The sequence below is a fragment of the Myodes glareolus genome, chromosome 3, assembly GCF_982192425.1.
Source record: "Myodes glareolus chromosome 3, mMyoGla1.1, whole genome shotgun sequence".
NCBI classification, from domain to species: domain Eukaryota; kingdom Metazoa; phylum Chordata; class Mammalia; order Rodentia; family Cricetidae; genus Myodes; species Myodes glareolus.
This window is the reverse complement of record NC_142028.1, coordinates 62,271,865-62,295,195: the sequence shown is the minus strand read 5'-3', so window position 1 is coordinate 62,295,195 and position 23,331 is coordinate 62,271,865. Positions and strand designations below refer to the sequence as shown.

At 43.4% G+C, this 23,331-nt stretch overlaps 1 protein-coding gene across 2 annotated transcripts in view; it reads right to left on the bottom strand.

The window, feature by feature from the left end:
* Positions 1–23,331, bottom strand: part of Phactr4 (phosphatase and actin regulator 4) — an 80,879-nt gene extending 57,548 nt beyond the window's left edge. The window contains exons 1-2 of one of the 2 annotated variants that reach the window (XM_087904533.1): positions 23,177–23,331; positions 13,318–13,370 (exon numbers count right to left, since the gene is read on the bottom strand). In XM_087904533.1, coding sequence (XP_087760659.1) covers positions 13,318–13,333 — 16 coding nt within the window. In that variant the 5' untranslated portion in view covers positions 13,334–13,370; positions 23,177–23,331. The remainder of the gene's footprint in view (positions 1–13,317; positions 13,371–23,176) is intronic. The other variant, XM_087904534.1, reaches the window with a different exon arrangement.

Here is a 23,331-nt window from a genome sequence, read left to right as displayed (position 1 = left end):
GGTCTTGATGTATGCAACACCTTGAACTGCAATAATCTTCACACTTCCCTGACACTCTAGCAGCTCCTCATGGTCAGGACAATGATGTTTTTATCCTTAAACTACCAATGCTTGACATAAGCAGCCTGGTGCACAGTGTGCATGTAGCAAGTCTTTAACAACTTGAACCTCCCACCACACAAACATGCTTCATGCATGCTAGGTAAGCATTGAGCTACAGCTCCCACAAGAAACAGAATTAATCTGAAGCTTTGCTTATGGAACCCAGAAGCAAAGGAAAATGTACATGCCTGAAACTCAAACATTCAGGATGTTGGTGTGGGAGGAATGAGAAATTAAAGGCAGCAGCATTATACAAGACCGTTTCTAATGAAACAAGGCCATCAGGGCAAAGAGCATAAGCAATGGAGACAAGGGAAAAATGTGCAGACCACAGAGGATTCTATCATTCCAAATGATCACATAAGTTTTTAAGAAACTCACTTTGGTGGGGAAAAAAATGTTATGTTCATAATGAATTTTGAAATTTTAATCCTAGTCAGGCATGATGGTGTACAATTAAAATCTCAGCACTCAGGAGGCAGAGGCAGGCAAATTTCTGCAAATTTGAGGCCATCCTGATATACATAGTGAGTTCCAGGACAGCCAGAGTTACATAGAGAGATCCTATGTCAAAAACAAAAAAATCCTATCTGGCGGTTGGAGGTAGAGGAAATATATATACATTTCCATTATTTATATGGAAATATATATATATATATTTCCATATAGTCCATGTCCCATTATTTTGCACAAGAGAACTGTAAAAAGTAAAAGAATATAAATGTCAAGCCCTTCATGTGACAGTAGTGAGGAATCAATCAGGGATCACTTTGTTTCACAATTAAATAAGAAAAAATAGAAAGAAGGCATACAGTGAATGGACATAATTACTCATAAAGTTATGAGGATTACATCAAGAGAAACGCCTACAGCTCACCAACCAGCCAGCATAGCTGAAAGGGGGACCCTTCGGGGTCAGTAGGAGATTACTTCTCAATTAACAAGAATGCAGGTTCCAGGCTTAGCAGCAAAGCCTTTACCAGCTGAGCCGTCTCAGCAGTCCACTTTCTTCTTTTCATTCAGTCCATTCAGTCACGCTAGCCCATGGGAGGATGCTGCCCATGTGGAGGGTAAGTCTTCCCTCCTAAGGTAAACTTTCTTTGTAATAAACTTACTTATTTATTAACTTAGGATAGTGTGGAAATGCATGTCACAGCACCCATGTGGAGGTCAGGGGACAATTTTGTGGAGTTGGTTTTTCTTCTACACTTTTATGTGAATTCCAGGGGTCAAAATCGGGTCTCTAGGTTTGCATGGCAAGCCATTTTACCTGCCTTAGTTAAACCTTTCTGGAAATACCCTTCTAAGTAAAGCCTGAGGTGGGTTTCCATGGTGCTTCACTGTCTAGTCAAGTTCACAGTGAAGATTAGACATTACAGGACTCTTTCTTCAGATTCTAGAGTACTCTTGAAGGTCTTGGTGCCTAAGCCAGGGAATAGGGGGTGTGAGTGTTCTTATCTTTATTAATTTTGAGACAGCCTCACTCTGTGGCTTCCGCTAGCTTCAGACTCAAAGTAGTCAGTCTCTTGTCTCAGCCTCCAAATGCAAGGATTTACAGCTTAAGTTAGCACCCCTGTGGGATCACGATTCTCTTAAGGCTTCTTCATGAGCAGAAACAGCTCTTAGTTGAAATGACAATCACCAAGCTTATTTTTTGGAAGGTTCTGTTTTCAGGACACATTTTATTTAAAATACTTGTAAAGCTTTTAGAAAGGTAGTACTGCCAGCCCTGGCTGCTTTAGCCTAGACGGAGAAGCCTAAGTGCGAGTTGGACGACTTCCTCTCATCTCACTAGACTGTTTTCCTAAGACACCAGTACATTTGGCTCTGGTTTTAAACTGAATTTAGAAGCAAAGGTATATGTGATGCAAAACATAAAAGTTCTATGAAAAGGCTGGGCAGTGGTCCCACACTCAGGAGGCAGAGGCAGGAGGCCAGCTTGGTCTTCAAAGTGAGTTTCAGGACAGCCAGGGCTGTTATACAAAGAAACCCTGTCTTGAAAAACAAAACAAAACAAAACAAAAACAAAACAAAATGTACTGTGAAAAAAATTATTTACGCCCCCCCATACTTCCTGTGGTTCTAAAAAATTGAAGGGTGAAAACATGAAAGTGCATTTTAATTACTAGCTGGAGTGAGTTTGATAGAAACAACATTTACATAGTCATCCTTAGTTATTTTGCAGGAATTCCTATTGACTCACGGTGGCACCAGGTGTTTATTACTCAGACTTTTTATTTAGGAGAGGATAAAGGCTGGATTCTTCTGTACATGAGCCAGAAAGGAATGCCCCTTAACCTGAATCCTTGCTAGAAGTTCCTGAATAACTTTCAGGTGCCATGGCTAGCCTCAAACAGTTACTGCACTCCCACAGATACGAGACTGAGGGCTGATTCTGCCCAGTCCTGTCTCCTTTACTCAGAGGCAGTTTGTGAGCGTGCTGAGTCGTAAGGAGTCATGAAAGAGAGGGGGAGGACGGAGCAGCTGTGTTAGTCGTCATCTCTGAGTCACAGCAGCAAATGCTACTTGCTAGGAAGCGCTGAGCACATTTCAGACCCTACAGTGGCCTGACTTCTGTCCGCCTGTTCCTTTGCCTCATTGATGCCTTGGTTCCTTAACAGAGCTTAGCTGGCAGTCTATTTGGCTTTATAGGGTGCTCTTCTTCATTAGAAGACTAAGGCTTTTTGATCTTCTTTATTTATTGTAACTATAAAAAACAACTACATTCTGCTCATGAAAAATAATAGAGTAGAAAAAAATTGGTGACCAGTGAGGTTTATTAATAATACAATTCAGGGTGGTGCATACATCAAGACCATTGCCTAGTCCAGCGCTTCTCAACCTCTGGGTCTTGACCCCTTTTAGCAAGTGGGGTGGGGTGGGGAGAGTTAAACAACTCTTTCACAGGGTTCAGATCTTTTTACTTATCTTTAACATAGGTCACGGTGACCCTTAGACTCCAAGTACGCAGTCCTGGCAGCACGTGCGTATAACCCAGGCACTTGGGAGGCTGAGGCAGGACCATCAAGTGTTCATGCCCAGAGGCTCTGACCTTGTACCTACTCTCACAACTCTCCCACATCTACCCTCATCTTTAGACCTGTTGACTCTTGGGACTCCTAAGCTATGACACCTGTTCTCCCTGGTCTAACTCACTTGCCATACGTTGTTCTCTCCATCTTTCCTTCCTAAGTCTGCCACGGACACTCTTCAATATCCAGTTCACACGTGACTTCCTCAAGTTGAATTCCTTGAAGCCTCTCATCCCTGAGTCGGCACTGGCCACTCATCTTATGTAATCAGTTATCCTGAACAAACCTCTACCTACAGTAGACGCAGCCTTTGCAGTGATCATCTATTTATTCACCACTTCCTTGACAGTAGAGAGTGTGGCTGGGAGTGGTGGGTCCTGTTTAAGTCCAAGTGGAGACAGGAAGACGGCTGTCTGCTCAAGAGCAGCCGAGGCTGTAGTGTGAGACACTGAGCACGCAGGCATGTGGAGGTCAGAGCTGGATGCTCAGTGTCTTCCTTGACCACACCCACCTCATTTTTTGAGACAAAAAAAAAAGTAGAAATTGTCTTGAGAGTCTTAAAAAATAGCACAGTACACAGCACAATAGAGCATGCGAGAACCACTTGGGGGCTATGAGATGGCTTAGTGGGTAAAGGGCTTGCTTCAGAAGCCTAAGGACAGGACTTTGATCCCCAGGACCCACATGAAAAGGAGAGAATCAGCGCCAGGCTCCTCTGAGTTAGTTTTGAAATGGGAACAGGCCTAGAAGCTATGAATACATAATAAATCACAGATCAGTTGCTACAAAAAGACATGAAAAAAGGCATAATTGAGATTATATTGCTATGTGTGGATTAAATGTTATAAACTAGCTTCCACATGAAACATGTTATTATAAATTAGTTTCCATAAGTATACATTATTTTTTTTAAATATTTATTTTATTTATTATGTATACAATATTCTGTCTGTGTGTATGCCTGGTGGCCAGAAGAGGGCACCAGACTCCATTACAGATGGTTGTGAGCCACCATGTGGTTGCTGGGAATTGAACTCAGGACCTTTGGAAGAACAGGCAATGCTCTTAACCTCTGAGCCATCTCTCCAGCCCCCATAAGTATACATTATTATAAATTAGCTTTCACAGAGGCTCAAGGCAACTGATTTGTGTGTGTGCATCTGCTTGCAGGTATGTGGAAGCCAGGGGCTGATGCTGCGTGCATTCTGTCATTACTCTCTCTCCACCTTGTGTTTTGAGACAGGTCTCTCACCAAGACCTGGAGCTCCCCAATGAAGCTAGGCTGGCTGGACAGAGAGCCCCAGGGATCTGCCTGGCCCTACCTCCCCAGGGTCAGAACCACAAGCCATGACACCTAACATTCTTGCATGGATTCAGGGGGTGAACTCAATTCTTTACCAACTGAGCAAACTCCCTAGCTTCAAAACTATGTTTATTTATATAAAAAACTCACTTTAGCCAGGCAGAGGTAGCACACTCAGGAGGTAGAGGCAGGTGGATCTCTGTGACTTCAGAGGCCAGCCTACTCTACAGAGTGAGTTCCAGGATAGCCAAGGCTATACCAAGAAACCCCATTTCAAATTTAAAAAAAAAAGATCCAAATCTCTTAAGACCTTAAATTTTATCTTTTCTTTCTGTGAATGCATTCTGCATCCAAGTGCATGTAGACAAATGTGCAATTTATCTTTCAAGGCAGGGTCTCTCACTGAAGCTGGAACTCGATGAGTCAGCTGTACTGACTAGCTAGCAAGCCCAGGAGACCAGCCTGTCTCCATCTGGTCAGCACCGGGATTACACAGGCCACTGAACTCGGCTTTTAGATGGTGTGGAAATGTGAACTCATGCCCTTCCACTTGCAGAGCGAGCACTCTGCCCACTGAGTCATTCCCAGGCACTGAAACACTACCCTGTTCTTTTCCTGTTTCCCTTCATGGCAGCTAGGGCAGAGTGCCAACTGAAATTTGTTGAAAGAATTAATAAATCCTGTCAGCTAAGCATCAACCCACCATTATCTTTTGATTGAGGTTAGGAAACTAACTAGCTTTCATTGCAATGTTATTAAAGCACACACTGTGGAAGCATAATGAAATTATAAGCAGCTTGTGGCACATACCTTTGTATGTTCTATACTAAGTCAAACATCTCCCTACTCCCTGGCCCCGAGACCGGGTTTCTCTGTAGCTTTGGAGCCTGTCATGAAACTAGCTCTTGTAGACTAGGCTGACCTTGAACTCACAGAGATCTGCCTGCCTCTGCCTCCCTCCCAAGTGCTGGGATTAAAGGTGTGCACCACCACCGCCCAGCAAACCACTTATCTTTTTAAGAATAAATCTTCAGGGCTAGAGAGATGATGGCTCAGCAGTTAAGAGCACTGGGTGTTCTCACAGAGGGCTGGAATTAAATTCCCAGCACCCATATGGCAGCTCACAACCATCTGTAACTCCAGTCCTGGGGGCTCTGACACTCCCTTCTGGCCTTTGAAAGCACCATCCATGCATGTGGTGTAGACACACACATGCAGACAAAACAGCTATACACATAAAATAAATCCTTAGCCCCCAAACTAAAACAAACCCTCCAAAACCCAAACAACAAAAAAGCTTTACTTTTTTTTTACATTAATACATTCTTTATTAGCATAGTTTCTCATCACTACTCTGTGCATTTGTGTCTAGGTGTGCATGCCTCCATGGGTGCATGTTTGTGCAGATTGGTGTGAAGACCCAAGGACATCATACTGAACACAGGGTCTCTCACTGACTTACAGCTCATCAATTAGGCTAGACTGGCTAGCCAGGGAATCCCCAAGGATCATCCTGTCTCTGCCTTCCCAGCACTGGGAAAACACACACTCATCACTATGCCCAGGATTTTCAAACAGGTTCCAGGAATGCTTTACCCACTAAACCATCCCGCAATCCTACCTTACCTACCAATCCATTCATCCATCCATCATCCACCTACCCACCCATCTTGTTTTTTGAAATGGAGAACCAATCTGTAGCCTAGGATGTACAGGAATCCATTATTTATCTCAAGCTGACATCAAACTAGTGGTACTCCTCCTGCCTCAGTCTCCAGAATGCTGGGATTACAGGTGTGAGCCACCAGGCCAGGCAGACACTGTTCTTAAAGCTTATGATTTCAGTACTTAGTTTTCAAGTTTTCTTTTTTAGAAATAGGGTTTCAGATTAACCCAAGCCACAGTAGATTTTGTCTCAAAAAATAAAACTAGTAGATTGGGCCTGGAGAGATGGCTCAGTTGTTAAAAGCCCCGACTGCTCTTCTAGAGGACACAGATACAGATTCCAGCACTCACATGGTGGCTCACAATCATCCATAACTCCAGTTCTAGGGAATCTAACACACTCTTCTGGCCTCTGAGGGCATTGCATGCATATAGTACACATACTTACATGCAGACAAGCACTTATACACAAGAAACAAAAATCGAGTTTTTAAAAAAAGATTAAAAATGTCTTCTAGAGGACCAGGGTTATAAACTCAATGGCACAATGTTTGCCTAGCCTTGAATTCTTGATCCTTCTGCCTTTGTCTCCAGAGGTCAGTATTCTAGGTATTCTTGACCACTTCTGGCTTGTATGGCCACCACATTTAATTTCACAAAGAGAAATTAAATCTCCCTGAAGAAATATATACAAAAAAAAGAAAAAAATTCATGTTCACTTCCAAGCAGTGGAATATAAAAATAAAAAAACTCCCATCCTCTCTGTTTATGCTCTTATCAGGGAAAAAGATAGCAGACAATGCTTACTAGATATTTGTAAAGGTGCCATATTACATTTCTAGATAAACTACAGAACGCCTTTAGTCCTCATCCAGAACTGGGGGACTGAGGAGGAGGGATGCTGTGTGTTTGCAGTCAACTTGAGATACTTTGTCTCAAACCAAAATCAAACAAACAATAAGAAAGAAAGAGAGGGAGAAGGGAGGGAGGAAGAAAGGGGAGGAAGGGAGGGAGGGAGGGAGGGGGAGAGAGAGAGAGAGAGAGAGAGAGAGAGACCTTTACTACAAAAGAAAGATGAAGTAACATTACATTTAATCTTAAAGGAATTTATCTCCTACGCCTGAAGGATTGCAACTAATTAGAGTTAAGGTTTCCTCCTCCTTTTTAATAGAAGGGAAGGGCTATGTTGTTGACACCCTTTTAGTTTCCAATGTTAAGATAACATGATGAAAAATTTCACATTAACTCTGAAATAAGGCACACTTGCTAGGAGCATGGCTAGTTAATAAATATTCTTGACCAGATAGAACAAAGGTTCTCAACCTTCCTAATGCTGTGACCCGTTAATGCAGTTCCTCATGCTGCAGTGACCCCCGACCATAAAATTATTTTCATTGTTACTTCAAACCTATAATTTTGCTACTGTTATAAATCATAATGTAAATATTTGATATTCAGGATATCTGATATGGGACACATGTAAAAAGGTCCTTGACTCCCTCACCCCAAAGGAAAGCGGTCAAGACCCACAGGTTGAGAACCACTGAAATAGAGGAAAGAAAATAGCAAACACCAAACCCTTGCAACCTAGTAGGTGCTTATAAATTCAGATATAAGAAAAGCCAGGCACAGCAGCATACACATTCAATCCCAGTGCTCAGGAGGCAGAAGCAGGAGTATCACTGTGAGTTTGAGGCCAGGCTGGTCTCAGGGCAAGTTTTAGGACAGCCAGAACTGATGTGGGATTCCCCTCTGCATGCTGTGAATGCCACTGGCTAATAAAGAAGCTGCTTGGGCCTATTACAGGGCAGAATAGAGCTAGGCAGGAAAATTAAACTGAATGCTGGGAAAAAGAAGGTGGAGTCAGGGAGAAGCCATATAGTTGCTATAGGAGACAGACATGCTAGAACCTTGCCAGTAAACCACAAGCCTCATGGTAAATTATAAAATAATAGAAATGGGTTAATTTAAGCTATAAGAGCTAGCTAGAAATATGCTTAAGTTATTGGCCAAATAGTATTGCAAATAATATTGTTTGTGTAATTATTTTGGGTCTGGGAGGCTGGGAAATGAATAAGCAGCTTCCACCAACACAGAACTGTTTCACAGAGAAACCCTGTTTCCAATAAACAAATAAACAAAATATCTGAGAAAGGCAATTATATAAATTTTAGAGCTCTCAAATCTTTGGAAGTGACAACTCAGCAGTTTTATGGGGAGACAGGGGGAATCTCATGTATCCCAGGCTGACCTGAAACTCATTAGGTAGTTAAGGATGACCCTGGAATCCTTGACCCTCCTGACTCTGTCTTCCAAGTGCAGGGATTAAAGCCACGTGCAACCACACCCAGCTTATAGGACCTCCCTCATACATGTTAGGCAAGTACTTTACCAACTGAGCTACATCACCAGTCCTTACAATTCAGTACATTTTAACAACTAATAAAGTTCCAATTTCAATAAGTTTTCAGTTCTGATATTCTGTAGGGAGTCTGGGATTAATTCACAGAGAATGGAGAAGAATGAAATAGAAGTAGGAGTCATTTTAAAAGGACTGGAGTGTGAAGGTCCACAAGCATAGCTGTGTATGTGCACTCTCTCTACTGTCTTCACCCAGCACTCCACTTACCCTGCAGCCATTTCTGCTCTTTGTAACTGCACACCACACAAGCTGGCAAGTGACACCTGCAATGTATTATCTCCAAGTCCCTGTGCAAGTGGATGAAGGCAGAGGACTAGAACAAGGAGAATCATCCCTTTTCAGATCAAATTGTTTAATGATGGGACATATTCTCAGATATAGGCTAGGTAATTTCTTTATTGGACAAATATGAAGATAATGACTAAGAAGGCTACAATGTCTCTAGGTAATTTGTTTACTTTTCTTTCAGACAGAATCTCAATATAGTAGCCTGGGTTGGCCTGCAACTCTCATAGTCTAGGCTGGCCTCAGAAGAGTGGTGGGTTTACAGGCATGGGTCACCAAGCCCACCTCTAGCTAATATAATCTTATAGGGCCATCTCTGTATATGTGGTCTGTCACTGACCAAGGCACATTTATGAGATGTATGACCATATCTGTGGCAGAGTTTTAACTCCGTATTCCAGGCTAGCCTTGAATTCATGATGGCCTACCTGCCTGTGGCCTCTAGAACGCTGAGACTGCACTAGCAGCCACCGTGCCTATTTTCACTGTGCTCACACTTACAATAACAGTGCAAGAGCAATGGCAAGTTTAACTGATGTCCTTATGAAGCTGTAAAAATTATTAGTTTGGGGCCAGGCAGTGGTGGCGCACGCCTCTAATCCCAGCACTTGGGAGGCAGAGGCAGGTGGATCTCTGTGAGTTCGAGGCCAGCCTGGGCTATAAGAGCTAGTCCCAGGACAGGCTCTAAAGCTACAGAGAAACCCTTTCTCGAAAAACAAACAAAAAAATTATTAGTTTGGGGGGAAGAGATGAAAATTATTAAAATCCATTATATAAATTATGAAACCATCAAATAATGAAAAAGAACTTTTTAGAAGTATTAGTTTTTGGCTCTCAAGGTGGTTCATTCAGCAGATAAAGGTGTGATCCCAGGAACCCATGGTAGAGAGAACCAACTTTTGAAAGTTGTCCTTGGATCTCCACAGGTGTGCCATACCATGTAAACCCACACATCACCACGCAACAACAATAATAATGGACTATTGCTTTTCATAATTCTCAAGCCTTTAATACATGTTTTTTTGTTAATTTTCATCAGAGACCAATAGTAATACTAATGACTTTTGTTGTTTTGTTTGGCTTTGGCTTTTAGTTTTTTGAGACAGGGTCTCACTAGATAGCCTTGGTTGGTCTAGAACTTGATAAGTAGGCTAATCTTGCTTCCAACTCATACAGTTGCCTCTGCCTCCTGAGTACTGGGTTTAAAGAGATGTTTCACCACACCTGGCCTTAATAGCATAATTTTTAAATAATGGGGCTTCAGAGGTGGCTTAGAAGTTAAGAATATTTATTGCACTTCTAGAAGACCAGAATTCAAGTCCCAGTACCTACATGGTAGCTCACAACTAACTCTAAACTCCAGTTCCAGGAGATCCGGTGCCCTCTTCTGGCCTCCATAGGCACTGCACACATACTGCACAGACATCTATGTAGGAGCTTGGAGCTTTAGGTCTTCCCCATAGGAGTTAGAGAGCAAACGTCTCTCAACAGGAACAAAGATAGTTCAGTGACAGAATGCTGCCTAGGATGCACAAAACCCTGGGTATGAGTCTTAGCACAGCAAAACAAACAAAAACAATTGCTAACTCTCACTGCTCTTCATTTCAGAACACTACAAATAATTGTTCCTAAAGACGCTTTCATAATTATTGATATCACAGTGTGGTATGGTGGCATACACTTCTAATCCAACAATCAGGGAATGAATATAGGTACCACCAAGAGTTGGAAGCAGTCTTGGTAACACAGCAAAACCCTACCTTTCCCCCCTGCCACCAAAGTTAGCGATCTTGATTATAACAAAGTTCCTGAAAATTGTATTGTGTGTATATTGAAGGATATATAGAAGGGTCTTCCTGTCAAAAGTCACATATATATATCAAATGCAGGAAAGAGGAAAAGAAATTCTTGGGCAGCTTTGGCTAATGCCTGGTCCACATAAAACTCTACCTCAAAAAAGAAAACACAAGCCAGCCATAGTAGCGCATGTCTTTAATCCCAGCACTTGGGAGGCCAAAGCAGGCAGATCTCTGTGAATTTAAGGCCAGTGAGTTCTAGGACAGTCAGAGCTACAAAGTGAGCCCTTGTTTCAAAAAACAAACAGCAACAACAACAACACACACTGGCATATGGGATTAGGGAAGTGGTTCAGTGGTGAAGGGCTTGCTTAACATATGCCAAGCCATGAATTCAATCTCTAGCACTTCAAAAAAGACACAAAAGGATGTAGCTCAGGTCAGGGGGTGTTTGCCTAACATGCACAAGGATGTGGGCTCAATCCCCAGCATTGTATAAAACCCAATGTGGCACACACCTGCAATCCCCAAACTCATCTGAACTCACTTTATAGTGAGTTTAAGGCCAGCCAGCCTCAGGTGCAGGTGATCCTGTCCCAAAAACTATTTTTAAAGGGCCACCAAGCCAGACATAATAGTATTCTAGGCCATCCTGGTCTACATAGTGAGTTCCAGGCTATCCAGGGATACACAGTGAGATCCTATCCCAGAAAGGAGTTGGGGGATTTGGATCTAGATAGTTCAGTGGGTAGACTCTGGATGCCAAGCATGACTATCAGAGTTTGGTCTCCAGACCACACATGGTGGAAGAACTGACTCTTGAGAGTTGTCCTGTGACCTCTCCACTGCTGTGTTGAACATGCATACATAAAAATAATTATAATAAATTTTTAAAAATTAAGTTAAACATGAAATTCATTTACATATCCTATATACCTGCTAAAGGTAATTTTATACATTTTTGTATTTGCTTTGGGATTGTGACCCATTCCATTCTCACTCAGTCAAGTACAATTTTCCAATTACAGTAGCATTAAAAATTTTCAGGCTTTGTATGATTTACAGATTTTATTTTATGTATATCGGTGTTTTCCTACTTGTAAGCTATGCATAACATTGTACAATGCTCTCAAAGACCAGAAGAGGGTGCCAGATCCTCTGGACCTAGACTTACAGAGGGTTGTAACTGACTGGGAATCAAACTGAGGTCCTCTGGAGGAGCAGCCAGTACTCTGAACCTCTGAGCTGTCTCTCAGCACCCCCAGTACAGATTTTAGATCAGGGACATTTAAACCTAAATCCTAACTATAGTAGAGCTAAGTAAGGAAATCAGTCTGAAAAAAAACTTAAGTTCAGTAAAATCTTCAACAACATCACACACCAACCAGCCCAGTTTGCAGTCACTGCTTCATTTGTCTCCCTGTGACTGCTTTTCTTCCTTTCCTTGTCTTCCGAAGGATCTCATGTAGCTTAGGAATGTTCTCATAGGTGCTGGAGGACGACTTCCAGACTACACCCCCAATGCAAGGAGTACAGGCTAGTGTTATCACACCCCACTTTTTTATTATACGGACCCATATTTAGGAACAGTCACTGTGCTATGAAAATAAGTTCAGTTTCCCAAATCCTCACAAATAATTTTACTTGATGACAAAACTAGGCCTATTAACAGGTGCTGACTGCCCTCTAGTGTTCAAACTAAAGATCTCCCAATGAACTAGCTATACTTCATAAAAACTCCAAGGAGCTCACACCTAGCCTCATTAAAATTAGGGGGAAAAAATGCTCATCTTGCAAGATCTTAAACAAAAATCTCCTCAACATGAGGCAAAAACTGCAACCTCAACTTCCCGATGACGGTTATCAGGTCAGGGAATGCAGACAGCTTGGCTCAGTTACATCAATGGCAACTGGGCAAGACAGAAGAAAATAAACTAAATGAACATCTCAAATATACTTCCTAAGCCTGAGGACAGAGCTTGTGGTAAGGTCACAATTCCTTCATATATATAATTAGGTATCTGCTTTTCTTAGATGCTGAATCAATCATCTTTCCAGCCTCTCAGGTCTAATTTATAATACAGAAAATGTCAACAAATAAAAGCTTTTTAGGACCTTCAATTACATTAAGAGTAGGAATGGAGACCAGTATTATATTACAACCAGAAGACAAGCAGAGGAGCTCTGGGAGTTCAAGATTAACTTGGTCTACATAGTGAGTTCCAGGCTGGCTGGAGCTCCACAGGGAGACCTAGTCTCAAACAACAAACAGATGGGGGTGGCGCACGCCTTTAATCCCAGCACTCAGGAGGCAGAGGCAGGTGGATTTCTGTGAGTTTGAGACCAGTCTGGTCTACAGATTGGGTGTCAGGACAGGCTCCAAAGCTACAGAGAAACCCTGTCTCAAAAAAACAAAACAAAACAACAACAACAAAAACATTAGGGCTGGGGATAGTGACAGAGACAGGAGGATCTCTGGGAGCGAGGCAGCCTGGTCTACATGAGATCCAGGACAGCTAGCATTGTGTAGAGATACCCTGTCTCAAAAGCAAACAAACAAAATAAACTAATAAGAGTATAAATGGATACTGAGAGTGAGAAGTCTGAGAGCCACTGTTTGACATCAGCATATTAAGCAGGAGATAATTCACTCAAAGCTGTAACGGGTAAGGGCAAAGCACAAGCACCAATAAGAACGCAGGCTGTACTCACCAAATGGATCTTCCATGCCACTATAACCAGAGTAGGGAGGCGGGGAACAGTGTCTAAAAAAGAAAAGGTACATGCATGTGATATTGAAAATGTCAAATTTATCATCTTGCTTGTGTCTTTTAAATAAGCTCTATTCACTAACACTTATTATAGCTTAAACATTATTGAAAAATACAACTTATTAAATGAGAACATTGCTATCTGGAGGCTGGTGAGAAGGTTCAGCAAATGAAAGCATCTACTGTACAAGCTTGATGACCTGAGCTCCACTCCTAGAACCCAGGGAAAATGGCAGAGGCAGAGGCATGCATCTATAACCTCTGCATTCCTAAGGTGAAATGGGAGACAGAGACTCACCTGGGCACTCCTGGGCCAGCTCTCCTGGAGTACATAGCACAGCAGAAACAAAAGAGACTATTCTTCAACAAGGTGGAAGGAAGGCCAGGCAGTAGTTCCAAATGCATGCCTGCCTGCCTGCCTGCCTGCCTGCCTTCCTTCATTTTGGTTTTTTGAAATAGGGTTTCTCTGTGTAACTTTGGAGCCTGTCCTAGAACTTGCTCTATAGACCAGGCTGGCCTCAAACTCACAGAGATCAGTCTGCCTCTGCCTCTGCCTCTGCCTCTGCCTCTGCCTCTGCCTCTGCCTCTGCCTCTGCCTCTGCCTCTGCCTCTGCCTCTGCCTCTGCCTCCTAAATGTTGGGATTAAAGGCATGTACCACCACCACCCGGCTCCACACGCCTTTAAAACCAGCATTTGGGAGGCAGAGGCAGGTGGTGGATCTCTAAGTTTGAGGCCAGCCTGGTCTACAGAGTGAGTTCCAGGTCAGTCAGGGCTACACAGAGAAACCCTGTCTCAGACAAACAAAAACAAGAGGCTGGAGAGACGATCAGTGGTTAAGAGCATTGGCTGCTCTTCCAGAGGATCTGGGTTCAATTCCCAGCACCCACATGACAGCTCACAACTGTCTGTAGCTCCAGTTCCAGGGAATCTGATACCTTCACAACAATGCACTAAAATAAAGTTAAATAAATTACTGAAAACAAAAATCAAACAAACAAACTCCTACAAGTCGATCATCAAGGCACCCAGCTCTAAAGGTGGGTAGTTCACCCCAGAAACTATGGCACAATATACTACAGCATACTATGGTGTACCAACAGAAGGGCCCAGAGGAGGAAAGAATGAGATGTTGGCGTGTGGAATAAAGACAGCAGAGTTGATGCCTGCTATGCTTCAGATGTGTTAGGAACCTTGTCCCCAGGTTGCTGGTACCGGAAACGGAACCTTTAAGATGTAGGGCCTAATGAAGGGGACTCAGGGAACTTGAAGGAACTGTCAAGTTTATGAGAGGGACGCTATTATGAAGGCCTGAGCCTGACCTTTTCCCCCTCCCCGCCACTGTAGTAAGGTCCTCATGAGAAGCCTTCAGAAAAGCTGGAAAACTTACTGGTCCACAGCACATACAAAAATCTCTGTCTAATCATTAGTTAGTCACTAAGCAAACACGTGCAGACTACAGTGGGTACATAGAACAAATAACACACACACACTTTACATTTACAGGTTTAGTCCAGGAGAGTCACCAAACAAAGAAAAGAGAAGTTTATTTTCAGGGCTGCCACATTATAGCATGTTCAATACACATATCCTTGCACACTATTTATCTGCTGTCTCTTTCTCGATTTTTTAACCCCCCTTTTCTTTTATTTTCCACACATACACTATATACATAAAACCAAAAAAGGGGGGGGATTTTAAAAATTGAGAAAGAAAAACAAATAAATAAGAAAGTATGGCTTGTAATCAGGTGGGAGAAAAGCAGCCAAGAAAACTGAACTGGGCCAGGTGCTTTAATCCCAGCAGTCAGAAGGCAGAGGCAATCTGAACTCTGGGAGTTAGAGGCCAGCCTGATCTACATAGCAAGTTCCAGGACAGCCAGGGCTACCTGGTAAAATGCTGTTTTGTTTTGTTTTGTTTTAAAGGGGGACACCTTTGATCCCAGTACTCTGGAGACAAAGGCAGGCAGATCTCTGTGAGTTCGAGGCCAGCCTAGACTACAGAGCTAGTTCTATGACAGACAAGAATACACAAAGAAACCCTGTCTCAAAAAACCAAAGGAAATAAAAGCTGAATCAAGAAATTCTAACTGTAAAACTTAAAAGATTCGAAATACACTATCAAAATATACTTGCAAAGAATCAAAGAAGGGCTACAAGGAGCTCAACGGGAAGCTCACTGCACAGGATTTGGTCTCTGACATCACAAAAAAGCTAAAAAAAAAATTATGTCTAACTAATAAATGTTCTTTTTCTTTTTTATTATTATTATTTTTTGCTTGTTTTTCAATAACATGGTCTTATTCTGTAGCCCAGATTGGCCTAGAACTTTGTGCCTCAGTATGGCCTCAAACTCACAGCAAGCCTCCTGCAATTAGCCTCCTGATGCCAGGATCACAAGTGTGAGCCGCCACACCAGTGCAGTAGTCTCTAAGGGACTGATAGTCCACGTGTACGTTTGCTATGCACAGTCATCTATGGTGGACCATAGCTTTGTTCAAGCTATCTAGAAGGGCTGTCTGAATCACAACGTTAACACCCAAGTGTGACACACTCTCAGCATTCCAGATCACTCATCTCCCCTAGACATAGAGCTAACATTTTATACTCACTCCATTCTTGAGCTCAGAACTACTCCCTCTGCCTAGAGTAACCTTAGAGCTGGGGAGACAGATCAGTCTAAAAGGTGCTGTCTGAGTCTGATCACCAGAAAAGACAAGTTTACTTATATTTAAAAAAAAAAAAAAAAAAAAAAAGGCCTGGTACAAGCTAAAACAGAAGACCCCCTCCCCATCCCAAAACCAGTATGCACAACCGAGGAAGGAAATCCAAGATTGGTCTCTAGCCTCCACATGTGGTCATGCACTCACTCGTGTGCACACACCTTAAATGGAGGTGGAAGAGGAAGCAGAGAACTTGGAGCGACAAGTCCGCCTGAATTCCTGCTTGCCCTAAAACCGCACCTTCTGTAATGCCTTCCTGCACTGTTTACCAAAACAGAATTTTTGCTTTGTTTTTTGAGACAGAGTTTTTCTGTGCAGCTCTGGCTGTCCTGGAACTCACTCTATAGACCATGCTGGTCTCTAACTCAGAGATCTGTCTGCCTTTGCCTCCCCGGCACTGGGATTAAACGAATGAGTCACCACTGCTGAGCCCAAAACAGCATCTTAAACCAGACATATTGGTGCTGGCTTTTAATCCCAGGACTCAGGAGGATCACTGAACTTTCAAGGCCAGGTCTGATCTACACAGTGACTTCCAGGCTCACAAGGGCTACAAAGCAAGACCCTAGTCTCAAACAAAACAAAATCATTTAGTCCCTATCTAAATTTTATTTTCATTTAAAAATTTTGTGTAGGGCTGGAGAGATAGCTCAGTGGTTAAGAGCACTGATTGCTCTTCTAGAGGACCCAGGTTCAATTCCCAGCACCCACATGGCAGTTTACAACTGTCTGTAACTCCAAGATCCAGGACCCTCACACAGATATACATATAGGCTAAAACACCAATAAAATAAAATAAAAATTATGCATGTGCACCACATGTGAGCTTGGGACCCTTAGAGGCCAGAAGAGGTCATTTGATCCCCTAGATCTACAGATGGTTGTGAGCTACCATGTGGGTGATAGGAACCAAACCTGGATCCTATGCAAAAACACACACAGTGCTCCTGTTAGGCTATCGCTACAACTCCAATGTATTTATTCATGTCTGTGTGTGTCTGTCTCTCTGTCTCTGTCTCTCTCCTCCCCACTTTCCCATAGCATGCATATGGAGGTCAGCATACGAAAGTTGATTCTCTTCTTCTACTATCTGGGTTCCAGTGATTAAACTCAGGTTTAATCTGACTTGGTACCTTCTATTCTTTAAATGTATCTCTATTTAGCACCATTGAAAAAATGAAAATAAAAATTTATGCCCTGGCAATACTGAAGTACGCACGGGCAGCCCGTATATGGTGGTTCTGTTGAACTTGTCCATATTAGGTTTCATGGTCTGTTGATGAGGAAGACTGACCAGGTCTCTTCCTCAAAAGGGCACCAGATCGCATTATAGATGGTTGTGAGCCACCATGTGGTTGCTGGGAATTGAATTCAGGATCTTTGCAAGAGCAAGCAGGGCTCTTAACCACTGAGCCATATCTCCATCCAGCACATTTAGCACCATTACACTGTTACAATTTTGTAATACCTTAAGTTTTTGGAGACAGGCCTATATACCATTGCATCACTATGCTCATAAAACATGCAGCCTCAGCTGGGCAGTGGTGGCGCATGCCTTTAATCCCAGCAGGCAGATCTCTATGAGTTCGAGGCCAGCCTGGTCTACAAGAGCTAGTTCCAGGACAGGCTCCAAAGCGACAGAGAAACCCTGTCTCGAAAAACAAAACAAAACAAAACAAACAAAAAAAAGCATACAACAGAAAACAAAAGTATCTGCTGGATAAAATATCCATTTTGGTTCTGACACTCTCTAAAACTGTACCTGCCCACTTTTATTCATTCAGTCGCTGAGCAATGAGTGGACAGCATTCCAATGAAACACCCAGAGCTGGGACTGGAAAGCAGACTCAGTGGTAAGAGCATTGGCTACTCTTCCAGAGGACTCAGGTTTGATTCCCAGCACCCTCATCAGGTGGCTCACAGCTGCCTATCACTCCAGATCCAGGGGATCCAGTGCCTTTTCCACAGCTCTTGTATGCACATGACGCATATGTGTGTACACTCAAGTACACACATATAAAATTAAAAAATAAATCTTAAATAAGAGAAGAAACACCAAGAACTGTGTGCTAAGCAATTCACATAAAGATTAAGGCTTTATTCTGTGCTGAAGATGTAGCCCAGAGGTAGTCATAACTGTCATAATTAACTGTAAAAATGTAAAAACCAGGGGGCTGGAAAGTTAGCTCAGCAGTTAAGAGCATTGATAGCTCTTCCAGAGGACACAGGTACAATTCCCAGCATGTACATGGCAACTCAAAACTGTCAGTAACTTCAGTTCCTGGAGTAGGTGGGGCTTCTGTCTATGTGTTACTTTCACTGGTTAATAAAGAGATTGCCTTGGCTTTTTGATAGGGCAGAATTCAGATAGGTGGAGTAGACTGAACAGAATGCTGGGAGAAAAAAACAGATTCAGGCAGTCGCCATGATTCCCCTTCCCGAGATGGACGCTGGCTAGACTCATGCCGGTAAGCCATGACCTCGTGGTGGCATACAGATTATTAGATATGGGTTAGTCAAGATAATAAGAGGCTAGAACTAATGGGCCAGGCAGTGTTTAAATGAATACAGTTTCCGTGTAATTATTTCGAGTGTAAACTAGCCGGGTAGCCGGGATCCCGGCAGGAACACAGCCCACCACTCCTTTTGCAACAAGTTCCAGAGGATCTGACCCTCACACAGACATACATGCAGACAAAACACCAATATAATAAAATAAAAATAAATTATAAAAGAATATAAAAACTTTCTTTAATGGAGAATACTTTGTGGGGGGGAAGGTAGTTCCTATTAAGAAACATAGTGGTGGTGCATGCCTTTAATCCTAGGACTCGGGAAGCAGAGGCAGGTGGATCTCTGTGAGTTAGAGATCAGCCTGGTCTACAGAATGACTTCCAGCCTACTCTACAGCATGAGTTCCAGGATGGCCAGGAATACACGGAGAAACCCTGTCTCAAGACAAACACAAACAAAAGATACAGAGAAGGAGTGGGAATACAGAATTTGCCCATCATATATAGGCCTGGCATGGCAGCCTCCTCCATCTCCCCCAAAAAAAGACCTCCAAGTTTCACAATGAGACAGATTCTTGGCTCAGTGTCCACTCGCTCCCTTTCCTTTTCTAGCAGCAGCAGCATCTGCAGCTTACAACAAAAGATACTCAGGTCACTTGCCTGGAAACACTCCATTAGATAAAGCAAGATGCCATTATCCCTATGTTCAAGATGAAAGACATAACCTTGTCATGTGGCACAGGCCTAATCTTAGTACTTCTAAAACTGAGGCAGGAGGATCATTTCAGGTTCAGAGTGAGCTTCAGACCAGTGTGGGCTGTCATATATAGTAAGACCCTGTCTCTAACAAAACAAGTTCATTTTAAAAATAAAAGACATTATCTGAGCTGGCTGTATAATGATTGAGACCTTTATTTACTGTGTAGTCACTGTCTGTCTTTTTTTGTTTATTTGTTTTTCGAGACAGGGTTTCTCTGTGTAGCTTTGGAGCCTGTCCTGGCACTCCCTCTGTAGACCAGGCTGGCCTGAAACTCACAGAGATCCACCTGCCTCTGCCTGCCGAGTACTAGGATTAAAGGCATGCGCCACCACTGCCTGCTGACTGTCTGTCTTTTTTCCTCCCCTAATCGGTACCAGTCTGCAAAGAGGAGAAAACACTGTCACTGCTTTGTCCTCAGGACCTAGAGCCTTAACTTTCATTCAAGGCTGAATGAGTAAAAGGATGGATTTGGAAATAAAGTACACCATCATTAATAAGTGAGAGAGAGAGAGAGAGAGAGAATCATTCTCACTACAGCATCAAAACAAAGCAGGCATCAATTACTTTAAAAGGCTAAATTAGTCTGTAATCCAGCACTGAGACTGAGGCAGCAATGAAAATCTGAGGCTAGCCTAGGCTACATAGCAATATATCTTAAAAAGAAGAAAATAGGTCGGGCGGTGGCGCAGACCTTTAATCCCAGCACTTGGGAGGCAGAGGCAGGTGGATCTCTGTGAGTTTGAGGCCAGCCTGGTCTACAAGAGCTAGTTCCAGGACAAGATCCAAAGTCACAGCGAAACCCTGTCTCGAAAAACCAAAAAAAAAAAAAAAAAAAAAAAAAAAAGAAGAATAAGAATAAGAAAATAAGACAAAGAACCTGAACTAATTACACTGACTGAATTCCACTGGAATGCTATGCATTTCACTTAACAATTTAAGTACGAGAGTTGAAGTAGGTTGCTATTCTGATGTCACATTCATGGCATGTACTGACAGAAAACCAAGACTAAACTGCAGGTTTAGTCTGATCAAAACTTTTTTACTTTTTTACTAAGCAAAAAAAATTAAGAAAGCATTTCCCTAAGTCTTAATGCTCTTAAAAAAAAAAAAAGTACATGCATTTGAGTTCTGTCTTCAATGTTAGGCTTCAGGAGCCAAAGCAGCCTTACCCATCTTCTCTTACAGACTTTTTTTTGTTTTGTTTTTTTGTTTTTTGAGACAGGGTTTCGCTGTAGCTTTGGAGCCTGTCCTGGAACTAGCGCTTGTGGACCAGGCAGGCCTCGAACTCACAAAGATCCACCTACCTCTGTGTTGGGATTAAAGGCATGTACCACCACCGCTCGGCTCAGACAGACTTTTTTTTCCCCTGAAACATGGTCTTAATGGGCAGCTTTGGTTGACCTGAAACTTGTTATGAAGACCAGACTAGCCCCACACATAATCACCTTTTAATAAATGATTAAAACCACAACTTAGTAACTCATCACCCTTGTGTCTCCAAGGCCCTATAAAACTGCCATTCTGCCTACAGACAGGGTAAGCACACTGGAGGGAAGCAGCGAGCTTCAGAACAGCTGATGGAAAAGACATCATGGTCCTATACACTGCAGTTCCTGAGGAATTTGTTTGGGCTGGAAAATAATTCCATAATTTTTCTCTAATATTCAGATCTAAGCAAATGAAAGCAGTTTGTGGAAATATGACTAGCAGCTACATTTAATCTGAGGTAACAGAAAGTGCTAGGCTTGCTCTTTATATTTGGTTCAGCTTTCCTTCCTGGGCTAAGTGTCTGGCTTTGGGCTAGTCACTTTACAAATTAGGCAAGGTTGCATCAGCTGCAAAGTGAGAACCAATACCTCACAGAACCGTGGTGAGGATATACAAGTGGTGAGGATATACAACGTATGTTACCGCAACTTATACAATGTATACAAGTTGTCAAAAAATAACATGAATAGCACTATCATGTTTGAGGAAACAAGCCAGAAAGTAGCAAGCCTGCTATAAATTCAGAATTTCAGAGCTAGGTGTGCTGGTGCACTTGGAGAGACAATGGCAGGATAGGAGAGTTCAAGACCAGACTAGATAATTGTAGACCCAATCTCAAATAAATAAATCTCTATGTCCAATAATTGAAGAATAGCTGGGGCCAAAGGTGTAAGCACCACAGCAGAGCGGGTATTGGATTCCAGTCCTAGCACAACAAAAAAGAAAAAATAATGTGAGCTAGCAAGATGGTCCAGATGGTAAAGGCTCTTCCTGCGCAAGCCTGTCCAGGAAACCAAGTGAAGCAGGAGAAAACCAACTCCACAGAGTCGGTCTCTAATGTCACACCTGCACGGACTCCACTCCCCTCTCTCCCACACACATTTAAGAAAACATTTCTTTCCCCTTGAGACAAGGTTCTGGCTCGTCTTGAACCCATGATCTTCCCTAGCCACATAAGTATCGGGATTAGAGAGATGTGCCACCACAACTTGCTAGGAAAGATACAACCAGTATCAAGGTATGAGCCTGTGTTAAGGACCTTTCATCTCCATACAACATTAACACAATCTAAGCGTCTCAAAGTCATTTCCATTACAAAATGCCAGGCAGAATAATGAAGACTTTATTTGCCTGCATGGCTAGGGTGGGAATTTAGCCTCAAAACACCTTTCCTGATTCATGTAAAGAAGTCCCAGTTGCCCTCCCTCAGGAATTTGAAATACTAATCAGTTTTCAAAGGGGTTTCTACCTTTGCCTCTATGAAGCGTCAGCCCTACGCTAAGTCTCGCGATGGGGTCTTTGACGGGACGTGCAGCTACCGAGATCTAACCAAATTGGATCAGATCCACGAATCCAGTGGTGGCCAGAAAGAATACATTTTATCACTCTTCCCCTAAACCGCTTTCATTCTTTTCATCTGGTAAAAACAAACCAAACCTGCTTTCTAGAATATACTGAGTTTTCTACAAAGCAGGTTCTTCAATGAGCGGACTTTTTCTTTGGAGCTTTTCTAGGGAATCGAGGAGGTGCGTGGGCGAATGAAAGTGCCAAAAGACTATTTGCAGGAAATGAATGATGTCCTAGAAATCTCTCCGCTCCGATTTTCAGGTTTCTAAAGCAATGATTCGCTTGAGTTGTTTGCCCGCCCCATACACACACACACATACACACATACACACACACACACACACACACACACACACACACACAGAGCTGCCACGCGTATCGCAGTAAATTCCACTCTTCCTCAGTTTCCGGGGTTGGGGCTCCAAGTCTCACTTCTTTTTCTTAGATCTTTGATCCCTAGCTGCCGGAGGCTGACACTTAGGAACTGGACAATAACCTCGAGGTTTCCACAGAAACTACGCCAGGCTCCAAAGCCTCCGTCCGTTCTGCTCGGCCGGGAAGCAGAGGGCTGAGGGAGGTCACTTTTGAAAGATGGACTTTGACCCGATCCAGTTACAGTAACCGGATCCCCAGGGAGCGGTCCCCGGCAGGACGTGCGGGCTCCCCCGGAGACCGAGACTCCAGGCACAGTCAGTCACAAAGGGGGAAAAAGCGGCGCAGACAAAAGGGCCCCGCGGTGCTGGGGGGCGGAGAGCGCGAGTCTGCGCCAGCCCGGCCACAGGCGGGGACACCGCAGCGGGACCGTTGTGGGAGGGCCGAGGGAGGAGGCTACGGCCCGCCACGCCCTGGCTGCACTGACCGCCGCCCGCGCCGTTACCCCCGACCCCGACCCGGCCCGCGACCCTCCGCTCAGCCGAGACCGCGGCTGCGGAGCGCGCGAGTCGCTCACTTTCCTGAGTTTGGAGAACTCACCCAGGTCGCCGCTGCCTCCGCGGGCTCCACAGCACTTTCTCCCGGAAATCCTACCTGGTCTCTAGCCGCCTGGCTCTAGCCGGAGCCTTCGGCCCCCGGGGAGGGGGGGCGGAGGGAGCAGGCTGGACAGTGAGGGTAGGAAGTGCCGCCGCGGA